Source organism: Mercenaria mercenaria, chromosome 2 (genome assembly GCF_021730395.1).
Source record: "Mercenaria mercenaria strain notata chromosome 2, MADL_Memer_1, whole genome shotgun sequence".
Taxonomy (NCBI): Eukaryota; Metazoa; Mollusca; class Bivalvia; order Venerida; family Veneridae; genus Mercenaria; species Mercenaria mercenaria.
This window is the reverse complement of record NC_069362.1, coordinates 48,361,773-48,384,928: the sequence shown is the minus strand read 5'-3', so window position 1 is coordinate 48,384,928 and position 23,156 is coordinate 48,361,773. Positions and strand designations below refer to the sequence as shown.

Sequence of the window (23,156 nt, the reverse complement as noted above, 5' to 3'; positions counted from 1 at the left end):
CTATTTCAAGTAACAACAAAGGGAAGTAATTCTAAAGAAGGAAACTGCGCATGACACTTCATCTCATGATGGTGTATAATTGTGCCAAGTTACATCAAAATCCCTCCATGCATGAAGAAGAAATGCTTCGGACAAAGTCATTCTTATATCTGACCTTTGGCCTCTAAGTGTTACCTTGACCTTAGGCCTAGTGACCTGGATCTTGCGCATGACACTCCGTCTCGTGGTGGTGAATATTTGTGCCAAGTTATATCAAAATCCCTCTATGCATGAAGAAGAAATGCTCCGGACAAGGTTTTTATTCTTGTATCCTTTGACCTCTAAGTGTGACCTTGACCTTAGACCTAGGGACCTGGTTCTTGCGCATGACACTCCGCCTTCTGGTGGTAAACATTTGTGTCAAGATATATCAAAATCTCTCCATGCATGAAGAAGATTTGCTCCGGACAAATTTTTTTAAGAAAATATGATAAAGGGGAATAACTCAAAAAATAGGCAAGGTAGAGTTATTTTTCTTGCACACTGCACTTCCTCCCAATGTGTTCTATCAGTGTCTGAAGTTTGAAGAAAATCCCTCCAGTACTTTTGGGGTTATGCTCAGGACAAAATGTTTTAAGAAAATATGATAAAGGGGAATAACTCAAAAAATAGGCAAGTTAGAGTTATTCTTCTTACACACTGCACTCTCTCCCAATGTGTTCTATCAGTGTATGAAGTTTGAAGAAAATCCCTCCAGTACTTTTGGAGTTATGCTCCGGACAAAGATCGTTGCGGACGCACGGACGGACGGACGCACGGACGGAGAGCATTTCTAATATCCCCTTCGCCTTTGGCGGGGGGATAAAAAAGATAAGGTAAAAGATATGGACACTTATATTGTATTTATACCTATTACATTCAAAGTATTAACTGTTACAGTGTTTGACAAAGCTATATTAAGTAAAACGCATGGGATTGTTTTGAAGAATCAAGTTAGTTTTATTAAAAGAATATCACTTTTTTGCGGTCAATATCACTTTCTGTGAAACTGCATGTGATCAGTTCTCGACCAATCAGATAAGCTGAATTTACGACAAATACGTTTTATTGATATAGGCGAAATAAAACAATGACATTGAATCAGGAAATATGTACAGATACATCGTGAAGGAGCTTTTCTAAAGAAATCGTACAACACTTGATATTTTGTCTTAGTTGTGAACTCAAGTTACTGTGAAAAGAAGTTTTTGTTTATTGTCTATATGACCTCCCTTGTACTGAAATCAAGTAGATAGATGCATGTATTGATACCCACAAAGCTAGCAAGACATTTCGACCCCAAGACATTTCAACACCAAAAGACAATTCAAACACAGGACATTTCGATCCCAACTCTTTAGACATTTCGACCCTGTGAAAACATCAAAGAATACGCTCACTATTATAGCTGACTGTAAAGGTAAATAATTGAATTAGACAATTCAAGATTAAAAGAAGTTGATTAATTTGAAAAGCGGTATTAACATTAATCGCATTATGGTTATTACTATTAATGATGATGGGATTTATTTACACGTTTGGAAATTATGAAAACAAAATTATATTGTTCTTTTCTTTGTTTTTTTCATCTTTTAAAGGTAATACAGGCATGTTTGGAAAATCCTTAATCTATAGATATATTACCGGCAACAGGGCTAATTGTCAATGAGTAATTTGAAAAGGTAATAACGCATGATTACCAATCAAAATGTGATAATGCGACAATGTTCTTCTTTGATATTTTAATGAGGTGAAACATACATGTTTAAATTATTTTAGAGTTAACATAAACAAGTTATAAAAATGGACAATACATGCAACATTGTAGGTCTTATTATTTTATAGAAAGTTGCAGTCTAATTTATCTATAATGCGGTATTTTAGCTACAACTCTTTCACCTATTTAAGAGTTTGTTTGAAAATTTACGACAAACTTAAAACGAAGTCAAATACATACACCATCATAAATATTTCGTAAGTAGAAAGTCATATCATAACTGCTGCCTGTCAAATGATACATGGTAACAGTGAACTCATGTGGCTGTTTCTTCCAAAGTTTCACTGTTTACTCGTTGGTTCATCAGCGGTGATTGAGATTCTGCTGACGTTTGACCATTTTCTATCATTGGTACTCCGCTTTGTGAACTCCTGTGTTTTGATCTAATACAAATCACTGCAACCGTTATTATGGCAAAAACAGCAGCGACAGCAACGACAGCAACAATAACACCAGCACTTACAACATCATGACTATCTGAATTACCAGAATCTAGGACATGACCTGAACATGTCATTGCACAGTCTGTTTCCTTTATTGATGTCCCATTTGTTGTAATGTCTGACACAACGCCGAAAAGTGACAATGAAACATTTCCTATCACATCGACTTGTCCTGTACAAGCGATAAAAAAGAACAAGAGAAAGTTCAAAACACTTTTTCAAAGAATTTCACCAACAGTTTACAATATGAGTAACGATGTATAATATACTTTTATAAGCTTCCAATATTTAATTTTGAGCTAATGCTATATAAAACAAATTACATAGATTTAGTTATCTTCAAGTTATTTAATATCAGAATTTTTTTAGAGTACAGTCATAATATTATAAGCAGATACTATCTAGTTTTAACGACCACTTGTTTCATTTCTGACTTTAATTACCGCGTATTTTAGCGCATACAAATAGACAAATCATAAAGAAAGATCAACTTTGATGCTGTCAACATATGGTCGTTATAAACAAGGTTTCATTGTACTTAAATCCTTTCGTTAAGTATGTCTATCAAGTCATCAAATAAATAAGTTTCATAATTCGTTTTGCCAATAAAGTTGATTCGACGTTTTTATGATTAAATCTCACCGTCTGATTGAAGTTTGAATCTCCATAGACCAGATGCATCTTCATCCCAGAAATGAACTGAAGTGAGAATTTGTTTTCTCCCGGTAGAGCCTGTTTGTAAACTGTCTGAACTTAAGTCCTGTAGAATTGACACGGTTCCATTTGGAGAAATCAAAGATATGCGCATTTGTCTGGCAGACGTCCGATACATAAACTGAATTTTTGCAGTTTTGACAGCATACAAACATCCAGTTGTTAGTATGAAATCACCAGTGTTAGGATTACAATTGTAACAAAAGTCAGCTATGTATCCATGCGTTTTATTGTCACTGTAAAGATAAAGCAAATAGTTTTAAATGAATATGAAACTATTAAATCTGTCAGTTAAATCCAAAATGCTCTAATCCAATTAAACTTGAATATACATGTACGTGTTAAATGTACACTCACTGATGATGTTGTTTGTAGCTTAATGCCAAAATAATGCTCCAGTAGTTTAATTATTGCTGTGACATAATAATCAGTTAAAACCTTTTAGTCGAATACTTCTAGTTATCTTGAAATAACAATTTGTTATTGATAATAGACTGAAAACCGCCGAAACAGCATATTATTTCTTTATTTGATACAGCGTGCCGCCTTGAACTTCATAATGATTTTATTTTCATTCATTAAACTAAGTATTTTCAGGATCTATATTTCTACACTGCTCATCTATATAGCAAAGTAAATCAAATCATTACCACGCGGTAATTTGGCTTAAGGATTGTTCTGAAATCTCCAACCCCTCTTTCATTTCATTTGCCCTGTCAACAAGCTTCGTCCCGTTTAATAGTCCAAATCCGAACACAGGATGAACTGGTAAAACATGCATGTTTAGTAATTATAACAAAGATTTGTTACTTTATTTTGTACATTTTTATAATAAATATAAACTTTGGGGCTTGTACAATAAACTATATACATTTATTTTCTCCATCGTACTTTCGACTTCTGACCATCATAATTGCGACTTTTCACCCGCCTGGTTCCCATGCGCGCAAGTGTGTTTATCATTACACTTGTTAGAGCGTAATCATAAAGGGATGTTTTTGAATATGTATAAATATGCAACTGCTAAGGTAAATATCAATCTTTGTTGAATAGGAGACTGAATAGAACTATATATATATACAAATCACATTTTGTTAATCCCTTTGAAATAAATCAATAATGCAATAAAATGGAGGTAGTCGAGATCTTTAAACCAGTTAGTTTATTTTAAGAAAGCAATATGAAAATCTTTCTAAGTATAGATAGTTTGTTTTCTATAGTTGACTCAAATGTTATATGACAGGTGTGTTTACCAAGACGACTATATCAATCAAAACATTTTAAATTGTTTATGTCCTGCCAGTAAAGAAGAATACGACTTGAATAACGAAGTGAAATGTTTGCAGTCTGTAATGATAACACAATCTGTAGTTGCCCCTGACTTTCTGAATGATACTCTTTAGAAGTGTGCCATACGTAGATATGCGTATATACCTGTTCTTCTACAATACCTAGCTATGTATTGATGCATGCTTAAATCTGGTGATTGAAAGACGCACTGCTGAATTACTGTTTGCAAGTACATAATATAATAATGTATGTTATACATTGATGTGAGTTATAAAGACCGATTCCGAGGACTAAACGTATGATTGTATAGTGTTAAATGTACCTTGTCCACTTAACTACAGTCTAGTATTATTAACACATTATATCCCTTTTTATCCCTTTTTGCTTTATCTGCTGTAAAATATATGTGTGTTTTATAAACAGCAAAAAGTACACGTGTATTACCATCACAAAAATGTGTGAAATGTGTATCTACTAAATCTAAGGAACTAAAATCCGACGCTTTTTTGAATATGAATGATGTACCACAAAAATATCCCTTCATTATAAAGACAACTTAAGATGTATTAAAGTGTGTTTACATAAGAATTATACCATTTAGCACACCAGATTATCCACGAAACTTTATAAACAGAGATTTAATGGTTTTGGGCGGCCATTTTGGACGCCATTTTTTTCTATCAGCTATCTACCAAAGAAATAGCAATTGCATCATGGATACCGTAAAACATTTTGGTGTATAGAAACCTTTGTTTACTTAGATAGACCGGTACCTTGTAAGATATGATTAGGTATTTTCAGCATTGATAATGATGAAAACTTCTTTTTCTCAGCTTTCTATTGGAGATCTATGAATTTTAGCCTATAAATGTGGAAAAACATACTATTTAATTTTTGGAATCGGATCCTATTCATACCAAATAAACTCCAGAAATGGGCGTTTAAAGGCTAGTGTGGTGCAGGCCCTAATTCCTAAATTGTCGGCTGAGCTTTCTAAAAACCAGTGAATAAGAGTCAGGTAAAGACATGATAAGTTTGTTCCATACAGCTTACCTACCCTGAAAAAGATACTATTAGAGGGTTTGATTCTTATGTACAGATACACATGTATATAATCAAGGTCATGGGATGTATTTACTGCTGCAATTCATTTTATGGAAGAAAGATGGAATAAACGTAAGTGTAATGTGTAACTTAAAAATAAAAAGGTAATTCGATACAATACTATTAACTCATCTGACATGATCTGAATCTGTAGACCTTTAGGAATCACTTTGCATGATTTATTTACATTATTTTATTGAGGATGTAGTTGTGACATATATTTCATTTAAGGAGGTAGGTTACCTTCATGTTTGTATGTGCGCATGTCCAACCGGAAGCTAACGTGACGATTTACGACGACGTTTACGACAAACTTAATGTGTTTGTATATGCATTCTTCTGAAAACAAATCATGACCCTGTCTTCAATTTGATGCTTTATGGCTTAATAATGCAGAAATAATGAATAAATTGCCGCAGAAACGCTTCAAAACAATGTTGCCTTAAAATGACATCATTGACGTCATGACGTTACATGTCAGTTACCGCGCAAAGTTAATAGCTTTTATCTTGAGAGTACGTAATTTTGTGCATTTTCTTTATTTTAACTATTTTCAAATAACCATTATTTGCTGAAATATTTTTTATGAGTCTATTGCTCTGAATCATTATCAATAGTTTGCTTCTTTTATGTAGTTATATTGAAATGTTATGCGGAATGTAAGAAAACGGACGATGGTAACCAATGTTATTTGGAATATAGTTGGGTGAAAGGTTACTTGTTACGGCCATTTTCAAATAAAAAATCTAGCAGTTTGATTTGTAATACCTATTTTTTAGGGTTCCGTTGATAATTTGTTACTTATATATTAAAGTTAAGATCTAAAATTGTTCAAATTTCAGTAGAAAATTGTGGTTTCTTGAATTAAATTGATGTTACCATGGAAACGAAGCCCGTGACCTATTTATCTAAATGTAAAATTCCAAAGCGTTGACACTTGTCTATTTAGGAAACACAGTTTCGGCTTTTTATTTTCATTTCAACAATATCCATGAGAATAATAGCAGCATGCTGAACGATTTTTCCATGAAATACAAAAAAATGCTGCGGTTCAACTAATTTGAATTTACCCTTGTAACAAGGTAACCTACCTCCTTAACCTGAGCAAACGAAATAGGCACATTGACAATTGTACTTTTATACATGTACAAAAAGAGTGAAACATTATCTTCATTTTCAGACGACATGATTACAGTCCACCCCGTGTAATGGTTAACAGACTTGTGTGCATGGCCATAGGGAATGCGATACTACGATGAAAAGTCGAAAGTACCATGGTAAAAAGTCGATTCTAACATGACTAGGTTTGGTTTCTAGTTAAACAAAGAAGGAAATCAAGCTCTGTATATTCTGCGATAAACAACGGTTGACGCGCGGACCGGTAAGAAAGCATTATGACGTCAATTATGACGTCAAATTGCCGCATGACGTCAGATACATTACTCCTCGGGTAAATGAAGTCCAGCATAATATTTATTGAAATTTTTCAATGAGCATGTCAGAATGAAAACAATCAAGGCCTTCTTGTGATTTATCGTCTTATTTACCACGGTTCATGGTGGCGGTTGTCAAGAATTTTCCACGTTGTTCCAAATTCTCGACATGTGGCGGTTAGGTCAGCCTCCACCAGTATATCTTAACGTTGTGTAATAAGAAGTTTGTTTGTTTCAAGTATACTGTATTAGGCCTCTGTTCACAGGGCCTCCACATCTGCATTTTAAACATATACTTTATATCATATGTATTTGTATATTGACATTTATGTGAAGCTGTGACCAATTTCTGCCAACCATTAATTTAAACGAAATTAGATACTAATTGCTGGCTATAGTAAAATTATTAATAGTAAAAGTAATGTATTCATACAACTGTCTTGGGTTGTTCTTTTTAGTATTATTATTTCTGTGCCAAGCTATCTTCAGTAATGTGTTTTTAATGATTACCATTCAAAACCTGTTACTGAAGGAGCTCTTATCCTGTTGTAAGGGCCCGCTTTAGCTTATGTCTTGTTGGTATATTAATATACTTGTTGCGATTTAATCTCCTTTTGGGTCCTTTCAGTTTTGCACATGGAAGAAGAAGGTCGTTTGCAAATAGATGCGAGGGTTGATTTTGCTTCTTATCGAAGGAATCCTCGATTGTTTATACTTGCTGATGTTTAATATCCCACCCTCCACTCCCCTTATTTTGCTTGTGTTCTCCTTTTTCTTTATAATTTCAGGTACATCTTATGTGTTCAAGTTCAGCCTACACCTTCCTTCCCTTCAGTCGTTACAGCTTCACATGGAATATTGGCAGTTTTCACATGTTGATGTATGGACATGACAGTGTCTGTTTTCCAGAACTGTAATATGTGTATGTGTCATATATAAACGTTTAACGTAGTCACAGATTCTGTATGTCTGTTTTTGTATACCTGATCTCCGTTGAATTCTGATCCCAGGTTCGGCGGTTAGGTCAGCCTCCACCAGTATATCTTAACGTTGTGTAATAAGAAGTTTGTTTGTTTCAAGTATACTGTATTAGGCCTCTGTTCACAGGGCCTCCACATCTGCATTTTAAACATATACTTTATATCATATGTATTTATATATTGACATTAATGTGAAGCTGTGACCAATTTCTGCCAACCATTAATTTAAACGAAATTAGATACTAATTGCTGGCTATAGTAAAATTATTAATAGTAAAAGTAATGTATTCATACAACTGTCTTGGGTTGTTCTTTTTAGTAACTTCAGTAACACGGTTCATCGTTCAGATGCTTCAGTATTTAATAACTCGGGCTAACGTCCTCGTGGTTAAATTCCTACGCATCTGAACTCTGAACCATGGTAAATCAGATGATAAACCACTCGAAGACCTTGATTATTTGTTAAGTATATGATGGTAAAAAATCAAGACTACGATAAAATGGACAAAAGTACGATGGTTAAATTTCAAAACTACGATGCTGAAAAGTTGAAACAAGGAAACCACAATGGTGAAAAGTCGAAAGTACGATTATGAAAGTACGAAATAATTTCGTCTGTTCAGTATCATTGTTTTGTGTTTAATCAGCATAGTTTTAACTTGTATCAACTTTCCACCGTGGGTTCGTTTTAATCTTGACTTTTTCCAAATCGCAAAATCGTTCTTTAGTTGTTTCGAGCTCACAGTATGCGGCGATGACCCTAATGGGACACCGTAAATAACAAAAAATAAACGGTAAGGGTAGATTTCCCGGAAGCATAAATCATCTCAATCAACACAAATAACTGTATACAAAAACTAATATAATACTTATATACGACTACATAGTGCTACAGAACAAATTAATTACACATTGACCTACCGATATTGTGACGTATTATGATATATCCCTTCATTACTGAAGTTTTAAAAGATTTTTTCTGTAATTAAGCTCACATGAACAACTTCGTCAAAAGAAATTCATATTCAAAATATATCCTGTTGTCTTAGTGGTGACAAATAACTTATATTATGACAACGTATTATTCCTTGTTCCCAACTGTGTTCTCCCTTTGGCCAAAAAAAAAATGGATTCATTATTGATATCTGACAGGCAGCGCATAAATACCTACTTTGAGGCAACAAAAATCGTTACTTTAACAATTATCTTAAAATTTCATTTATTTCAAAATAAAAGAAATACATGTACTTTAATAAAAGACATATTTGTAAAAATGTGCTTTAGTAATTTGAAGAACACATAAATTGATTTCAAATCTTTTTTAGCATGTTTTTTAACATCAAAAACGCAAAACCTTATGTCTAATACACAGCCTCTTAATGTGTCTGGTAGAAACACATTCCGGTAACATTACAAAGCATCTTAAAGGTTCATATTCGGACACAAATTATTAACATTTAGGAAAGATGGCAAATTTTAATCAAGGGAAGGATATCATGATAGTTTCTATCTTGAATATTATCAAGTTTGTATCAGAAATCCCCATTTACCTTTTTAAAATGAAATATCGTTCGGTTTTACCTTATACATGAATCTGTTTTATTAATGAAAATCGTTTACTCGCATATTAAATAACTTTTACTTATACTTCATATGTAATAATTTATATTTTTCGTGCTTGTTTTAGACATTTAGCTCTTTCGTGAAAATTTCTTTTTATAATACCGTTAATCATTTACATTTGAGCCTGTTTAATTACATATATTTTATTTTTGTTATAAAAGTTAACCCAAATATAACGTGTCTGAGTTATTTTCTTGTAGAAGATGATCATAATGTGCAGTTTACCTGTCAAAACTAGATGCCCACGGGCAACGTGCCCGTCATCTGTCAAAAGGACTGGGAGTTGCACACGACACTCTGTCTCATTGAGGCAAACATTTATGCCAAATAAAAAAAAATTGCAAAAAGTTACAATATATGTTATTTGTAGTTACAACAAAGGGAAGTAAATCTTAAAAAAATAATTCTAAGCCCAAACAAAAATCCTTACCAGTAGAGATGGGTCAAAATACACCTCAAAATTGGATGTATCATGCTTATTGTACTACAGAAAAATGGTCTTGATTTTTTCCTACGAACAGTAATAAAAACGTTACAATATAAGCTATTTATAGTAACAACAAAGGGAAGTAATTCTAGGTTCTTGCGCATGACACTCCGTCTCATGATGGTAAACAATTGTGCCAAGTTACATCAAAATCCCTCTAGGTATGAAAAAGAAATGCTCCGGAAAATGTCATTCATGTATCTGACCTTTGACCTCTAAGAGTGACCTTGACCTTAAATTAAGGACCTGGTTCTTGCGCATGACACTCCGTCTCATGGTGGTGAACATTTGTGCCAAGTTACATCAAAATCCCTCCATGCATGAAGAAGAAATGCTCCGGACAAAATTGCCATTCTTGTATACTTTGACCTCTAAGCGTTACCTTGACCTTAGACCTAGGGACCTGATTCTTGCGCATGACATCAAAATCCCTCCATGCATGAAGAAGAAATGCTCCGGACATTATTGAATTTGACTTTTGACCTCTAAGTGTGACCTTGACCTTTGAGATAGGAACCTGGGTTTTGCGCGTAACACTCAGCCTCACTGAGATCAACATTCATGCCAAATATAAACAAGATTGCTCCATGCATGTCAAAGTTATGGTCCGGACAAACAAATCCGGACAGGCGCACGCACGCACTCATGGACGGACGGACGCACGCACGCACATACACCGAACAGCCATTTGGACAACTATGTCTTCGCTTCCGCAAGCGGGCTCGACAAAAAAGAAAAATAAGAAAACAAGAAAAAAAAGTAAAAGTAAACAAACATTTTAGCCCGGCAGCATTTGTAGAAACATTTTCAGACATTTTTAAGCAACTGAGGTCCGAAGAATAAACAATCAAGTCTTGAACATCGGCCAACGTCAACAACGGTCTGAAATAATATACATAGCTTTATCATTTTTAAAACTGTACATACAGTGTATAATTCCTTTATTGTATGAGGAGTTTTAACATAGAACTCAAAACAATTGCCAGCTAGTGATGCGTTTGCGTTTTCAACACAATTAGGACGCGGTTTAGACTTGCCTTGAGAAATAAATTTAAAAAAAAAGAGACAGGAGAGTCATATAAAAGCTTCGAATTTGAGACAGAAATATCTGTCTTAAATCCTGTATAGCACAGTTTAGATAAACTATAAAGCGGAGGGAATCAAATATTTTTAGATAAATTTAACATTCTTCCATTTAAAGATACATGGTTTTAGCAGATTTTTGTCTTTAGGGATAAGAATGATAACTCGTTTCTCTTTATTAGGTATGTCAAAATAAATAAAAGTGAAAGCCTTACTTTATTTCTAAAGCTAACGCTATCATCCCTGCTACCTGTGCAGCGGCAGCAGAAACTCCTGCAAAACTCGTTATGCATTTGTTTCCGAAAGAAGTAGTCATCTGCGGAACAATACACACATTACTGTCACTACTTTCACTACTTTAAACAAGTATTATTTTGCGAACTTGGATTTTTTTCTGGGTGGACATGGTGAAATTTAAAAAATTGTGCAAAAAAACCCCGCTTGGTTAATGTTTATAAGACATATAGGAATGTTAACATCAAGAACTGGATTTTGTCCTTCCGAACATTAAGCAATTTAATTGTAAATTTTACTTTTATCTAACGCATCTGTCGTAGATCTTGTTTCATAAGCTACCTAAAACATGTAGTATAAACAAGAAAACTGAAACTTGCTTCAGGTCTGAATTAAGATATCTTGTTAGGACTGAATAAAAACAGAACTCACCATGGAATCTGCAGTCAGGTTATTTCCGCTTAGAAGTCCTGAAGTTAATACACTTGCGCTTATTACTGAATCTCTCGGAACGGTCCCGTGTTGCCCTACTGCACTTACTGTGATGGTATGTTCGTTGTTTGCTAACTCATTTCCGGTAGGACCTACTGGAAATACATGTACAGCGCCTAGACCTCGACGACCCTAAAGACAATAATAATAATAATATGTTTTTAATATCTATCTGCCACTCCGTTATATTTTAGGTCACTGTGACAGAGGCCCCATTAGGCGCTTTGCCATAATTGGTCTGGTATATTGTTATATAAATTCTCGAGATCTTACAAGGTTAGTCCAATAAACATAATTTTGGTAGGTTTTTAAAGGTTTGCGTTTATTTTTTTTATAACGACATATATGGTACACTACCGTTAAAGTTAAACATGATCTAAATTGCTACAAAATGAATTGAAAAATAATTTTGAGTACAACAAGAAAGATTTCGCGTTTTTACTTTGTAAATTATTACCATTTTCGTGACAGGATTGATTGACATTATCAAATTTATTTAAACTACGCTTCAAAATAACAATAATTGTAAATGGATCAGAGAAAAGATCTAGTTTTCTGTTATAGGTATAATCTCAAAATTAAAAAGATTAAAATTGTGATATCATGAACCTACATTCATCGGTTTGTGCTAAATTAGCTCAAGTAAATTGATCGATGTTTTTGAAAGGCGGAAGCATATTCAAGTTTTCTTTTATGGATTTTAAAATTGTAGTGATAAACTATTTCATATAAAATGATCGATGTGATTTAAAGGCGAAAACTTATTGTGAAAATCAGATCCAAGCTGATGAAAATAATGACAAAAGTCTCGTTCCTAGAACACTAAAGAAGTGTTCATAATAAAAAGACATTGACAAAAATACAACCACAAAAATGAAACCACACAAAGAGAACGAGGACAAAAGAGACAAATTAAAGAACACAGTGGGCACAGTTTTTTTAACACTCAGTGGAGAAACTTTTAAAATGGGCAATGTGTAGAAAATCTCGCTCTTAACCCCGCTGTGTTCTCAAGCTACAGGACTAAGTTCAAAGTTAAATTACACACGTAATAGTAACAACAGGTATGATATGTTATCAATTATACTAGAAGGTCCATTGGGAGCATATATCGCAACCGAACAAAATTTTGTATCTAATAAAATGTATAACATCTGTCATGTCCCGTAACTGAAACTCTGTAAACCACAAAAAATAAATAGGCTCTATGATTTAGGACTAGCACGAATAACATTACTGAATTGTATAAGAAGTAATATAAACATTTCTTTGAATAGTTTCTAACAGTGATTAATGTCGAATACGGATTTTTGTATAGAAAAAAAGGACACAAAACTCCAACTGGAAAAGACACTTGAAAGAACTCTCTGCCGCTTATACAGAGTTTCAGTCATGCGTAAAATTGATTACTGTACTGAAAACTATTCAGAATTAGTACACAAAATTGAGGAAATCTGATATATTAATTTTATATATTCAAGTCTGCTTTATTAATTCTGTTTTCATGCCAGAAATACTTTTAACGGAGTTGATTTTCGAAATGAAAATGGTACAGTGTACGAAGGAAAAATTATTTATTGCAGTGTGGGGGATATTGTCTTGATGTTAAGTTTTGCGTCAAAAATGCATTTCTATAGCACGTATAAGATGTAATAAATGCTTTGATTTTGTTTAATGTTTCATCGGGTTATCCTTTTATATTATTTCAGTTTTATTACTTATAAATAAATGAACAAGGGTTACACACCTTCTTTGCACTTGTATCTATAGCTTCTCTTTGGTCAAGATTAATTTGAGAAAACGGTTGGCTTGGTCCCCATGAGTTAGAATAAATATCAATACTCTGAAGTTCATACACATGAGATCTGGCCATCATGTCTGAGCTTGATCGCACATAGATATGGTTAGGAATGTCTTTGTAAACACCAAATATTTTAAGCGCTGAAAAAAACTTAACAACGATAATGACATGGAATGCGCCCATAATTGTGCCAAATACTCCGAATTTTCTACTGTCACTATACATTTGGACGGAAAAGTTTACAGTAAAACGTAATGTTTTAATGTAGCATCTGACTAATTCTGCAACAAATCCATTATTAGCCATTATTCTAATTCTTTTGTTATCAGAAAATGTATTAATTTTAGTTACATAATTTCAGAAAAAAACGCCGTAAAATAAAGACAAATGCTTCATAACTAGTTAGAACTAGAGGGTCGCGAAAGCCTTTTGGAACAGAAAAATGCTGTAAAATTATCTAAAGTTTGGAAAACGGTTTAAAGGGGGAAGATTTCCAGTTTTCCAAAATTGTCATACAGGGAAAACAGAATGATTTGAAGGAATTAAGTACAGGATAATCCAAATGTAATGAATATTGCTGTGAAACCCAAAGTATATTGCTTTGAAATTGTTTTGATATCGGGCAAGCAGTTTCAGAGAAATATAGTTTTTAAAGTTTTCCTTGTAGCCATATAGGGAAAACTAGCCCCGCCAACCTGCGGTCATATTTTTTAGGAAAAAAGATTTGTAAAGGGTCCTCAAGAAATCAGTTTAAAATCAGGTCGGTGGTATCTGATGAGAAGATTTTCAGCATATATTACCAAAATTTGAAGTAATCTGAAATGGCACCACCTAAGAAACATCCCTGTTAGGTTGGTTTAAACAGTATTTATTAGATATATCATGTACATAAATATATACAGTAACATTTACAATCAAAATGATGTAAAGGATCTGAAAACAAGTTTTCAGCGAAAACTTATATTAATTCATTTCCTCGACAGTAAAACATGTTGTAAGGATAGAGTGTAAAAGAATATGGTGTTTGTCTATTTATTTGTTAGTTTAAACTCTTTTTATAGTTTTTAGCTAGTAAAGTATGAACATTGTAAGAATAGTTGAGAAATGCTGCTTAGTACTAAGAATGTGCTGCAGGCGGCCAGTTCGCGCCGATTGCCACCCGCACCTGTTAGGTTTGGTTGAACTTTGCTCAATGCTTTAGGAGGAAATGTTCTTCAACCATAAGCGGAGCTAAAATGCGATACATTACCGACAATGGATGAGTTGAAAGCAATTCCAGCACTGCAAACATTATTTCCTTTTACTGCTGCAATAAGGCTTGCGCATCTGTTCCCGTGGCTAGAAGACAATTTATTTAAAACTGCCTATATTAATAATCTATTAATATCACAAAGGAATAGTAGCCCGAAGTTTTGTTACAAGGATTTCCAGATGAGGTTAGTTGAATACGCTATAATAAGCTTCATAATGTTTGATAATTCCATATCGTAATATTGAGCTCAGGTCTTGAATAACTGGATTAATCTTTATTATAAGTTATAGTTCTCTACTAACTATTTCTTTGCAAAATGGAAGAAAAGCTATACTTCGAAAGATTTTGAAACTTACTCTGTGGTCGATGTATCTTTGTAAGAATGAAAATACTCCGGTGTCACATCTGTTGAATTGTTTACAAAATTAAAGCATAGCTCATCATCCTGTAGTCAAATAAATGTATAATATGATCTACTTTCGGCAAGACAGATGGTCTTCTGTTATATATATTTTGCTCGAAAGAATTTATTCTTTCCTTATTTTTTGATACTTATCATCACGTATTATCCATATATTCCTAAGTCATTATCATTTTCAGTAAAATCAATTATTATAGTTACTCACACTGGATAAACGGGTATCCTGACTACCGCTGGTCAAAAAAAAAAAGCTAGAAAAATAATCCCGCTGTAAATGGGTAGGTAGAGTTTTTCATTTATTTCTATTGATACGAAGCCAATTCTTTTAATTCAACTCGGCAGTTTTTTAAGGAATGAACATGGCTTACATTTACAACTTCTGGTGTGAAAACGATCGTTATATTTTTGAAATTTCCTAACAATTTCTTCAGTCTGAAAAAACTAACTGAAGTCCAATGTTTTACGCAAATATCTTTGTCAATGAACAATGTGTGAAAACTTTAATAATTTGGTTTAACTGAGGTATGTTTTCGCAGTAGCTGTGTGAAATTTCCAGGTTCTTCGTTCTTTCTGAAAAACGATTATTTGCTGGATGAAAAAATAAGACTGTCGTAAACGGTCGGTACTACTGAACTCGGGTGTAACGTTTATGAACTATCAGCTAACTCCGATTGCTATCACAAAATAATTACACTAGTAAATAGCCCTTTGTAACAGAGTTTGAGCTGAGAAATGTCCATGTATGTATAAGTTACAGTCCAGACAAGGATTTGAGGACGGGCGAAACTAAGAAACATTAGAACGAAAGAACAGTAGAGGACTAATAATGCCAACCAGAATTACTCGACGTGGCATTAAGGGATCATACATAAGTTTCTGTAAACGTGCATGCTGAATACATGTGTGCACATAGCTGAAGAAATAAATTGCAAAACCACACATATGTTAAACAGATACAAAACATACAAAAGAAGGGACACAGCAAGGCATAAACTGACAACAAGACAGTTTTTAAAACTTGCATACACCTATACTCTCGATAGTCAAAATCTTACTTTAACGACTGCCTATTGCAAATACCGCCGGCCGTTTTCGACAGTTTTTCACCAATACATGTTTAACGGCTAATTTTTTTTTTTTACTTCTAAAATTAGGCCAAGTACTTTTTTGAGGCCCGCACAAAGGGCCACCGAATCACGTTATTTTAAGGTCTAACAGTACCATGTTTCTTTATTGATTTTCAATTTACATTCAACATTGAATTAAACTTTATTTTGAACCAATGGAAAGTAGTCGTACTGTAGTGTCTGAGTCCAATAATTGTACGAATTACCTCTCTTGAATCTATAACTTTTATCGTATCTCTCCCAACCAAATCTTTTAAAATTTCACTTTTCGAAGTGAATATTTTGATATGAAAATGTGTTTTAGGGTGTGTAAAAGTCATTCACTAAGTTATCAAAGGTGTATTTCCCCGATGTAAGTGTTTACTAAACGTCTTGTCTGCTTACCTCAAATTTGCATGGGACCTTTAGATTTTATGGCGGGGCCTCACGGAAATACTGCACATGCGCATCACGCCATTTCCGACTTCCCCCGACATGTAAACATGCTTCGTGAGTGCAGACGAAATGAAATGTAGCATTTCTTGTAAAATACTTAAATTTAACTGGTGTAACATTGCCCTGTTGTTGAAAATCAAGCATCCATTTGGTCGTAAAGACATAACAATGTAAAAGACCAAAAAAAGCGTTTACAGGACTGTCCGGTTCGGTAGTCGTCCGGATTTTGTGGTCGCTAGCCAGTAGAACCTGGAAATTTCACACAGATACTACGAAAAGAATCTTAAATATGTCAGAAGTTGTTCTGGAATTTTTGTTAGACTTTTCAGACTGAAGAAATTGTTAGGGAATTTCAAAAAATATTACAATCGTTTTCCTACCATAAGTTGTAAATGTAAGCCATATCTATAGCGTAACAAAACTTACAAGTTGAATTTCAAGGATTGGCTTCGTATTAATAGAAATAAATGAAAAATTCCACCAACCCATTTACAGCAGGGCTATTTTTCCAGTGAGGTTTATTTTTGTCCACCAGGCGTCAGGGCAGCCGGTTATCCATTGTGTTACTGGATCAACTTGATTTCTCTTCCCTGAAGAAACAAGTGGTATTTTATTATTTTCACTGTCAATATTCAAATAGCTCATGCCTACATGAAAATTTTCGTTTCCTAAATTATTTTGATTTCATTTGTACTATATGCTACCACACATGTGCATGTGAAGCTCGTGCCGTTGTCCAAGTCATCAAAAATAAATTATTTGAAATCTTAATATTGTCCTAATCATCAACACTTTTATCTGTTCAGTCAAAATTTATTTAGCTCCATTGCTCTACAATTAATGACTCAGCAAATATTTTATAAAAGTACGGAAGAGCATTAGTGCCAGATGCGTTGTTTTATTAACTCATAAATTTCGAGTTACTATCTTGCCCTTTTATCTGTAAAATTTGAACGTCTGTCCCAGATTTCAAACTATATCAAGGATATATTCCCTCATTTACATGTAAAGTATGTCAGGAAGTAGGGGTTTGAATACTTCGTGGTCACTTTCTGTGACCACTTCTCAAAATCTAGATCTGTCCAGGTACCCGATCTTGGTCAGACTCATAACTACACGCTCATTTAGTGTATGTCTATATTTTATTGTCATACGGGCTCAAACTAGGTCGAAAACTTTTCAGACTTAAACATGGTTTAGGCACCTGGGGTCTTCCTCCAACATTAAAGCTGGGAAATTGCCATATGACCTGTAATTGTGTCGGTGCGACGTTAAACCCAGCAAAATAAATAAGTATATAAGCATGGTTTAAATAGTGATATTTTCATGAGCAAATGCTGCCCAGTCATCTTAATCATATGGTCCTGTAGGTCTTCCCGATGGATACACCAGGTGCCTAATCTTGGCCAGGACCTATACATCAGCGTAAACTATTGTAGTTAATATCTCAAAATTTTGAATTACGTTTCTCGAAATTTCGAGTTACTTAGTCGAAATTTTGAGTTACTAACTCAGATTTCGAGTTACCAATACAATAGTTTAGGTCATTCATTGGTGTATGGTAGTATAAGTTCAAGTCCCTAGTAGTATAAGTTCAAGTCCCTTTATGTTCGGTACAATATATGGATGTATAGATAGATGATTCCACTTCGAAAAGTCAAAGGTCGTCCATTACATTTTTGGCCTTTGACAGATGGACAGACGTTCAAATTTTGCAGATCAAAGGGCAAGATAGTACCTCGAAACTTCGAGTAAGTAACTCGAAATTTCGACTTACCAACTAAACATTTTGACTTATTAACTCGAAATTTCGACTTCCGTAAGTCGAAATTTTGAGTTAACCAAAAACGCACCTGCCACTAATGCTCTTCCGTAGAAATTACATCAAGTACGGCTGCCAAATCAAGGAAGGAACATGATACTAGGTTGTGCACGTATATCAATGAAATAATAGTTTAAAGACAAAACTAGGCAATGAATTCAATTAAACTACTACCGACTGATATTTAGATCGACTGTTCGAGGAATAAGGAGAGCGTTGGTGTCGGTCTCTATGTCGGTGTCGGCTCGGCGTCGGCGTCACATCCTGGTTAAGTTTTTCGTTTCAGTCCACATTTTGACAAGATCTTTTGTCATATAGCTTTAAAACTTTCAACACTTTTGTACCATCACCTTGTCCAGTTTTAGGCAATAGTACATAACTGAATAATGGCCCCTTTTTACCTAAAATCTTAAGTTTTACTTACCAGTTAATATTTTGTGTAAACTTTTTGACATAAGGCTTTGAAACTTTTATCACTTATTTATTATTATAGTCTCTATCTGTAGGCAAGAGTACATAACTCTGTCATGTTTTGGGCTGAATTGGCCCTTTTAGGACTTGGACATTGATTCATTTTTTGTACAAGTTCACGTTTTGTCAAAACTACATGACATGTGGCTTTGAATCCTTGAACGTATGTTGATTATAACAATCTCTATCTGTAGGCAAGGGTACATAACGCTGTCAAGTATTTTGATTGAATTATGGCCCTTTTTAAACTTTAAAATTAGTTCAGATTTCGTATAAGTCCATGTTTTGTAAAAACTATTTTATATATGGCTCTGAAACTTTGAACTAGACCAATGGGAAAATAACTAGGAATTGCTTTGATCACTTCGTCGAATAGTCGAGCGCGCTGTCAACAGACAGCTCTTGTTTATATATGCTGTCGAACAATGAATTTTTTAATTGCATCAAATCAGTGTCATCTTTACAACAATATTGCTATAGAAAAGTCTTAATGAAGCCCAAGTACGAATGTCATTTAGACTCCGGTTCATTATGCCTGTATGATCAAAAGAAACATTAGGAAGAAATTTCATAAGGATTTTGAAGTCCTTAGTACACATTTACATTGGTATAAATGTAATAGAATAAAAAATAAAGACGTTATGAAACCAGCTTATCAATGCTATAAACAATATCTCTTTTTCTACAAGCAATTACATTTTATTTTTCTAGCATAAACAAAAAATGGAATCTTTATAAAATGTCATGAACCTTGAATGAAAACTGAACATGAAATATACAAACAATATTTGGCTGGATATCTATAAGATCCGTATTTATTCCAACATCAGTAACCGCAACTACCACTCCCTTTCCAGTAAAGCCACGTGACCATGCATCCTCAATACCCATACCATAGTATCTATCACATACCAAATTTGACTGCATAGAAAAAATTATCAGTAATATAGCGCATATTTAGATTCGGTACTCAAATAAATCAAAATGATGCTTCATTATTAATCACAACATATGACAGGCTTCAATAAAACATTATAACATTTCTTTTTAATAAGTATTTTGGAAATGGAAACAATTATAGCGGACCATAAAAGACAATTAAGGAAAGAATCCGACCGTTTGAATATTTTTTACAAAGTAGAATATATAAATTTCATTAACGTTGAAGGGAAGGGAATTGCTTTGAAAATACGAAACATTACACGTTTGTATTGATCCTTAGAGGCAATTTGCATTATTTAACATTATATCTTTTTAGAAAGGGTTTGATGAAACATTAGAACTGTCATTTAAAAAAATCGGGCTATAAAACGAAGAAAAAAAGGTGGCAATTTAAATATTATCAAATAAACGAAAAGGTCGCCGTTTTGTTCACAGTGACGTTATCATTCTTTCCTTATATTGTCATTATAAAATATGACATTGATAATATTTATGGCACAATTATGTTAAATACAATCAATTTTTTATATACAAACTAAGATTCATATCCTATTATATGCAAGACTTTCAAACGATGATCTTTCTTTGTTGTTATTTACTGATTTACTATATACGGTAAAGCACATATAAAGAAAAAATCATGACGTTGCTTGACCCGAAACGTCTGCCGCTTTTTTGAATGGATAACATTCAAACGGCTATATCTTGTTTTTTTTTTTGTGGTCTGATTTTCATCAAATTTTCGCCAGTAAGCTTTTTTTTTTTAAAAGTTGCATATGCCGAATATAGATGATACTTCAAATACATAAGCACCATTACACAAGGATTCACTCCGAATGTTCGCATACTTACCTCTTCAAGACCCTGCACTAAAGGTTCGCTGCGAGGCTTGTCCAAATACGATGCATTGGATTTAATAACGTGAACGTATTGTTTGACTTTCTCTATTTCGATTATCTTAAAATTAAGAAGGAACATATCAGTAATGTTCCCTACATACAAAGAGGTGATCATATTATACACATGAATGAATCTATACAGTGATGCTCACATGTTTATTAATTTGATTGCACTTGAAGAAAATGTATTAAATGATACAAGTATAGAATTTTCAACTTTGCAATTTAATGTGATATGAACCAGAAATAAATGATATTGACAGAGGTGGTAGCCAAGTCAGTTTTTTTTTCTGGAGTAGAACACATCGTATTGCATCAGATCACATCAATACTCTTTTGTTATGTTAAGTACAGATACAATAGTAAAGTTTCTTGTTTGGTTTAAACAGTATTTATTTCGATTACAATGAGTATATACATGCATACATTCGGTTAGATACATACCGGTATAAGCAAATTATATATAGGATTCGAAAACAAATCTTCGAAGAAGACTTATATAAATAAAGCTTCTTGTTTACATGCATAGTCTATGAATGTCATGACCTGGAATGAACGGAACAATTTATTTCCATACGAGCCCGCGGCAGGTGTCATATTTACCTCATATTTACCTCCCTAGCGATACTTCTGGAAACGTACCAATTTAAGTAAATCGCCCAGCACTGAACATTAGTCAGGATACCAGCCACGATCGGGAATCGAACCCGGATCGTTGGCGTTGTAGTCTAACCTGCACTCCCTCCACATATATTAAGTTCCAATTATCCGTTTGACTGACTATTAAATATCATTGTATGCTTTCAATTCATACTTGAGCTTGACTGAACATTTTAGTAACTTTGAAATATTGTAATGGTCTGTGGCTATTAAATGCTTCCAGATACGTTAAGTGTACATACATGTCATACGTGGCTTAATGACGGTTTTAGTAACTTTGCAATATTGTAATTGTATATGGCTATTGTATAGATTTCAGTTACGTTCAACGTAATCCGTGAGCTTGACTTAGCATTTAAGAAACTGTGCAATTTCTTTTTATGCACCGTTTTTTTTTGAAACCGAAGTACAAACTGCAATATTCTGTGGTTACTTGTGCAGACTGGCATATAATAATTCATTTCGGTATAATAATGCATTTATTTACAGTCTATATATTAGTTTTGTATACACTGTGGTTTATTCAAGAGAATGTTTAATCATAAATATTGACAGTAAAGTGTTTAAAGATTCATTTTATTTAAAAGATATTGTGAGATAAAATGCATGAAACACGATAGAAATCAAATACTTCAATAATAAGTACAAAAATAAAATAGAAATAAATTGCGTAATTGGGTAATACCCAATAATCAATAAGATTGAACTTCAAAAGAGATAAAAAAAATATTGTTAAATTTAAGATACGGAGTAGTATTGATTCTTTGTCCCTTGTTATCAAACAACGCTAAGCCTTACAGCATTTACAAAAAGATATATACCGACTTATGAGCTATTATATAGCATTTACAAATAATTCTAAAGTATTTTAAATGAAAGGTATACATGAAGCGCATTTAACTACGATTACGTAATGTACAAAAAGACAATTATCGCAAAATAAACAATTGTTAAAAGGGATAACGACATGATTCAGGCGGATCTTTGAAAATAGTTACTTTGTAAACAATCCAGGCGTAATAACAATATATCATCAACATACGCATTCTTTACAATTTACTCACCAAGTTTTGAAACTCCTTTTTCAAAAAGGCAATAGACTCAGTCTGGTTACTGCAGTGACATTTAGTAAAACGGAATATGTAGGTTCTTGGTGTTATCTGTGAAAAAAAAAAACAACAAAACAACTCTATTTAAATATCCCAATATTGTTTCTTCCCTGGAAAGATGGCCTCGTGTGTATTGGTGCTCTACACCTGGCACGCAAAGAACAAGGGTGTCTATTCACAAATAGATAGGATAAGAAAGCCGTACATGCCTATATCTTAAATTTCTATCTCTTTTTATATCGTTCCGACCCTCTGTTTAAATCGCCCTGCATCAGCACTATTAGAAGATGAATATCGCGCCCTTGAGTGGCTGTGGGTTTTTTTGGTATATAGGTATGTATAACACCCCTGAACATGATAATCACGAAAAGGATGCAATGTAAATTTTGTAAAATAAAATGTTAGGTGCTAACTTATACATCTGTTTTATTTCATACAGCTATCGCTACATTAAAGTTACAATATAAATTGACGATATGGTAACTCCATCGACAGTATATTTTTAAATACACGTATTGCTCTAGAACATCTGAAATTGT

At 33.6% G+C, this 23,156-nt stretch overlaps 1 protein-coding gene across 1 annotated transcript; it reads right to left on the bottom strand.

The window, feature by feature from the left end:
- Positions 1-916: 916 nt before the first annotated feature.
- LOC128555104 (proprotein convertase subtilisin/kexin type 4-like) lies at positions 917-22,668 on the bottom strand. The gene is made up of 12 exons (XM_053536524.1): positions 22,573-22,668; positions 20,802-20,906; positions 19,791-19,928; positions 15,088-15,176; positions 14,729-14,817; positions 13,426-13,619; positions 11,619-11,810; positions 11,168-11,268; positions 10,645-10,751; positions 3,603-3,717; positions 2,881-3,188; positions 917-2,410 (listed from the first exon to the last, which is right to left on the bottom strand). The coding sequence occupies exons 3-12, from the start codon at positions 19,896-19,898 to the stop codon at positions 2,052-2,054; spliced, it is 1,662 nt and encodes a 553-aa protein (XP_053392499.1). The 5' UTR covers positions 19,899-19,928; positions 20,802-20,906; positions 22,573-22,668; the 3' UTR covers positions 917-2,051.
- Between the last annotated feature and the right edge of the window lie 488 nt (positions 22,669-23,156).

Bases quoted from the DNA above. Each gene is read 5' to 3' on its own strand.
- LOC128555104 (XM_053536524.1), bottom strand. From the start codon at position 19,898: ATGGGTATTGAGGATGCATGGTCACGTGGCTTTACTGGAAAGGGAGTG. The intron at 13,620-14,728 runs GTAATGTATCGC...AGTTTTTTTCAG, and splicing joins TTTCAACTCATCCATTGTCG to CGCTTAAAATATTTGGTGTT. The intron at 3,189-3,602 runs GTAATGATTTGA...TTATCTTTACAG, and splicing joins TTAAGCCAAATTACCGCGTG to TGACAATAAAACGCATGGAT.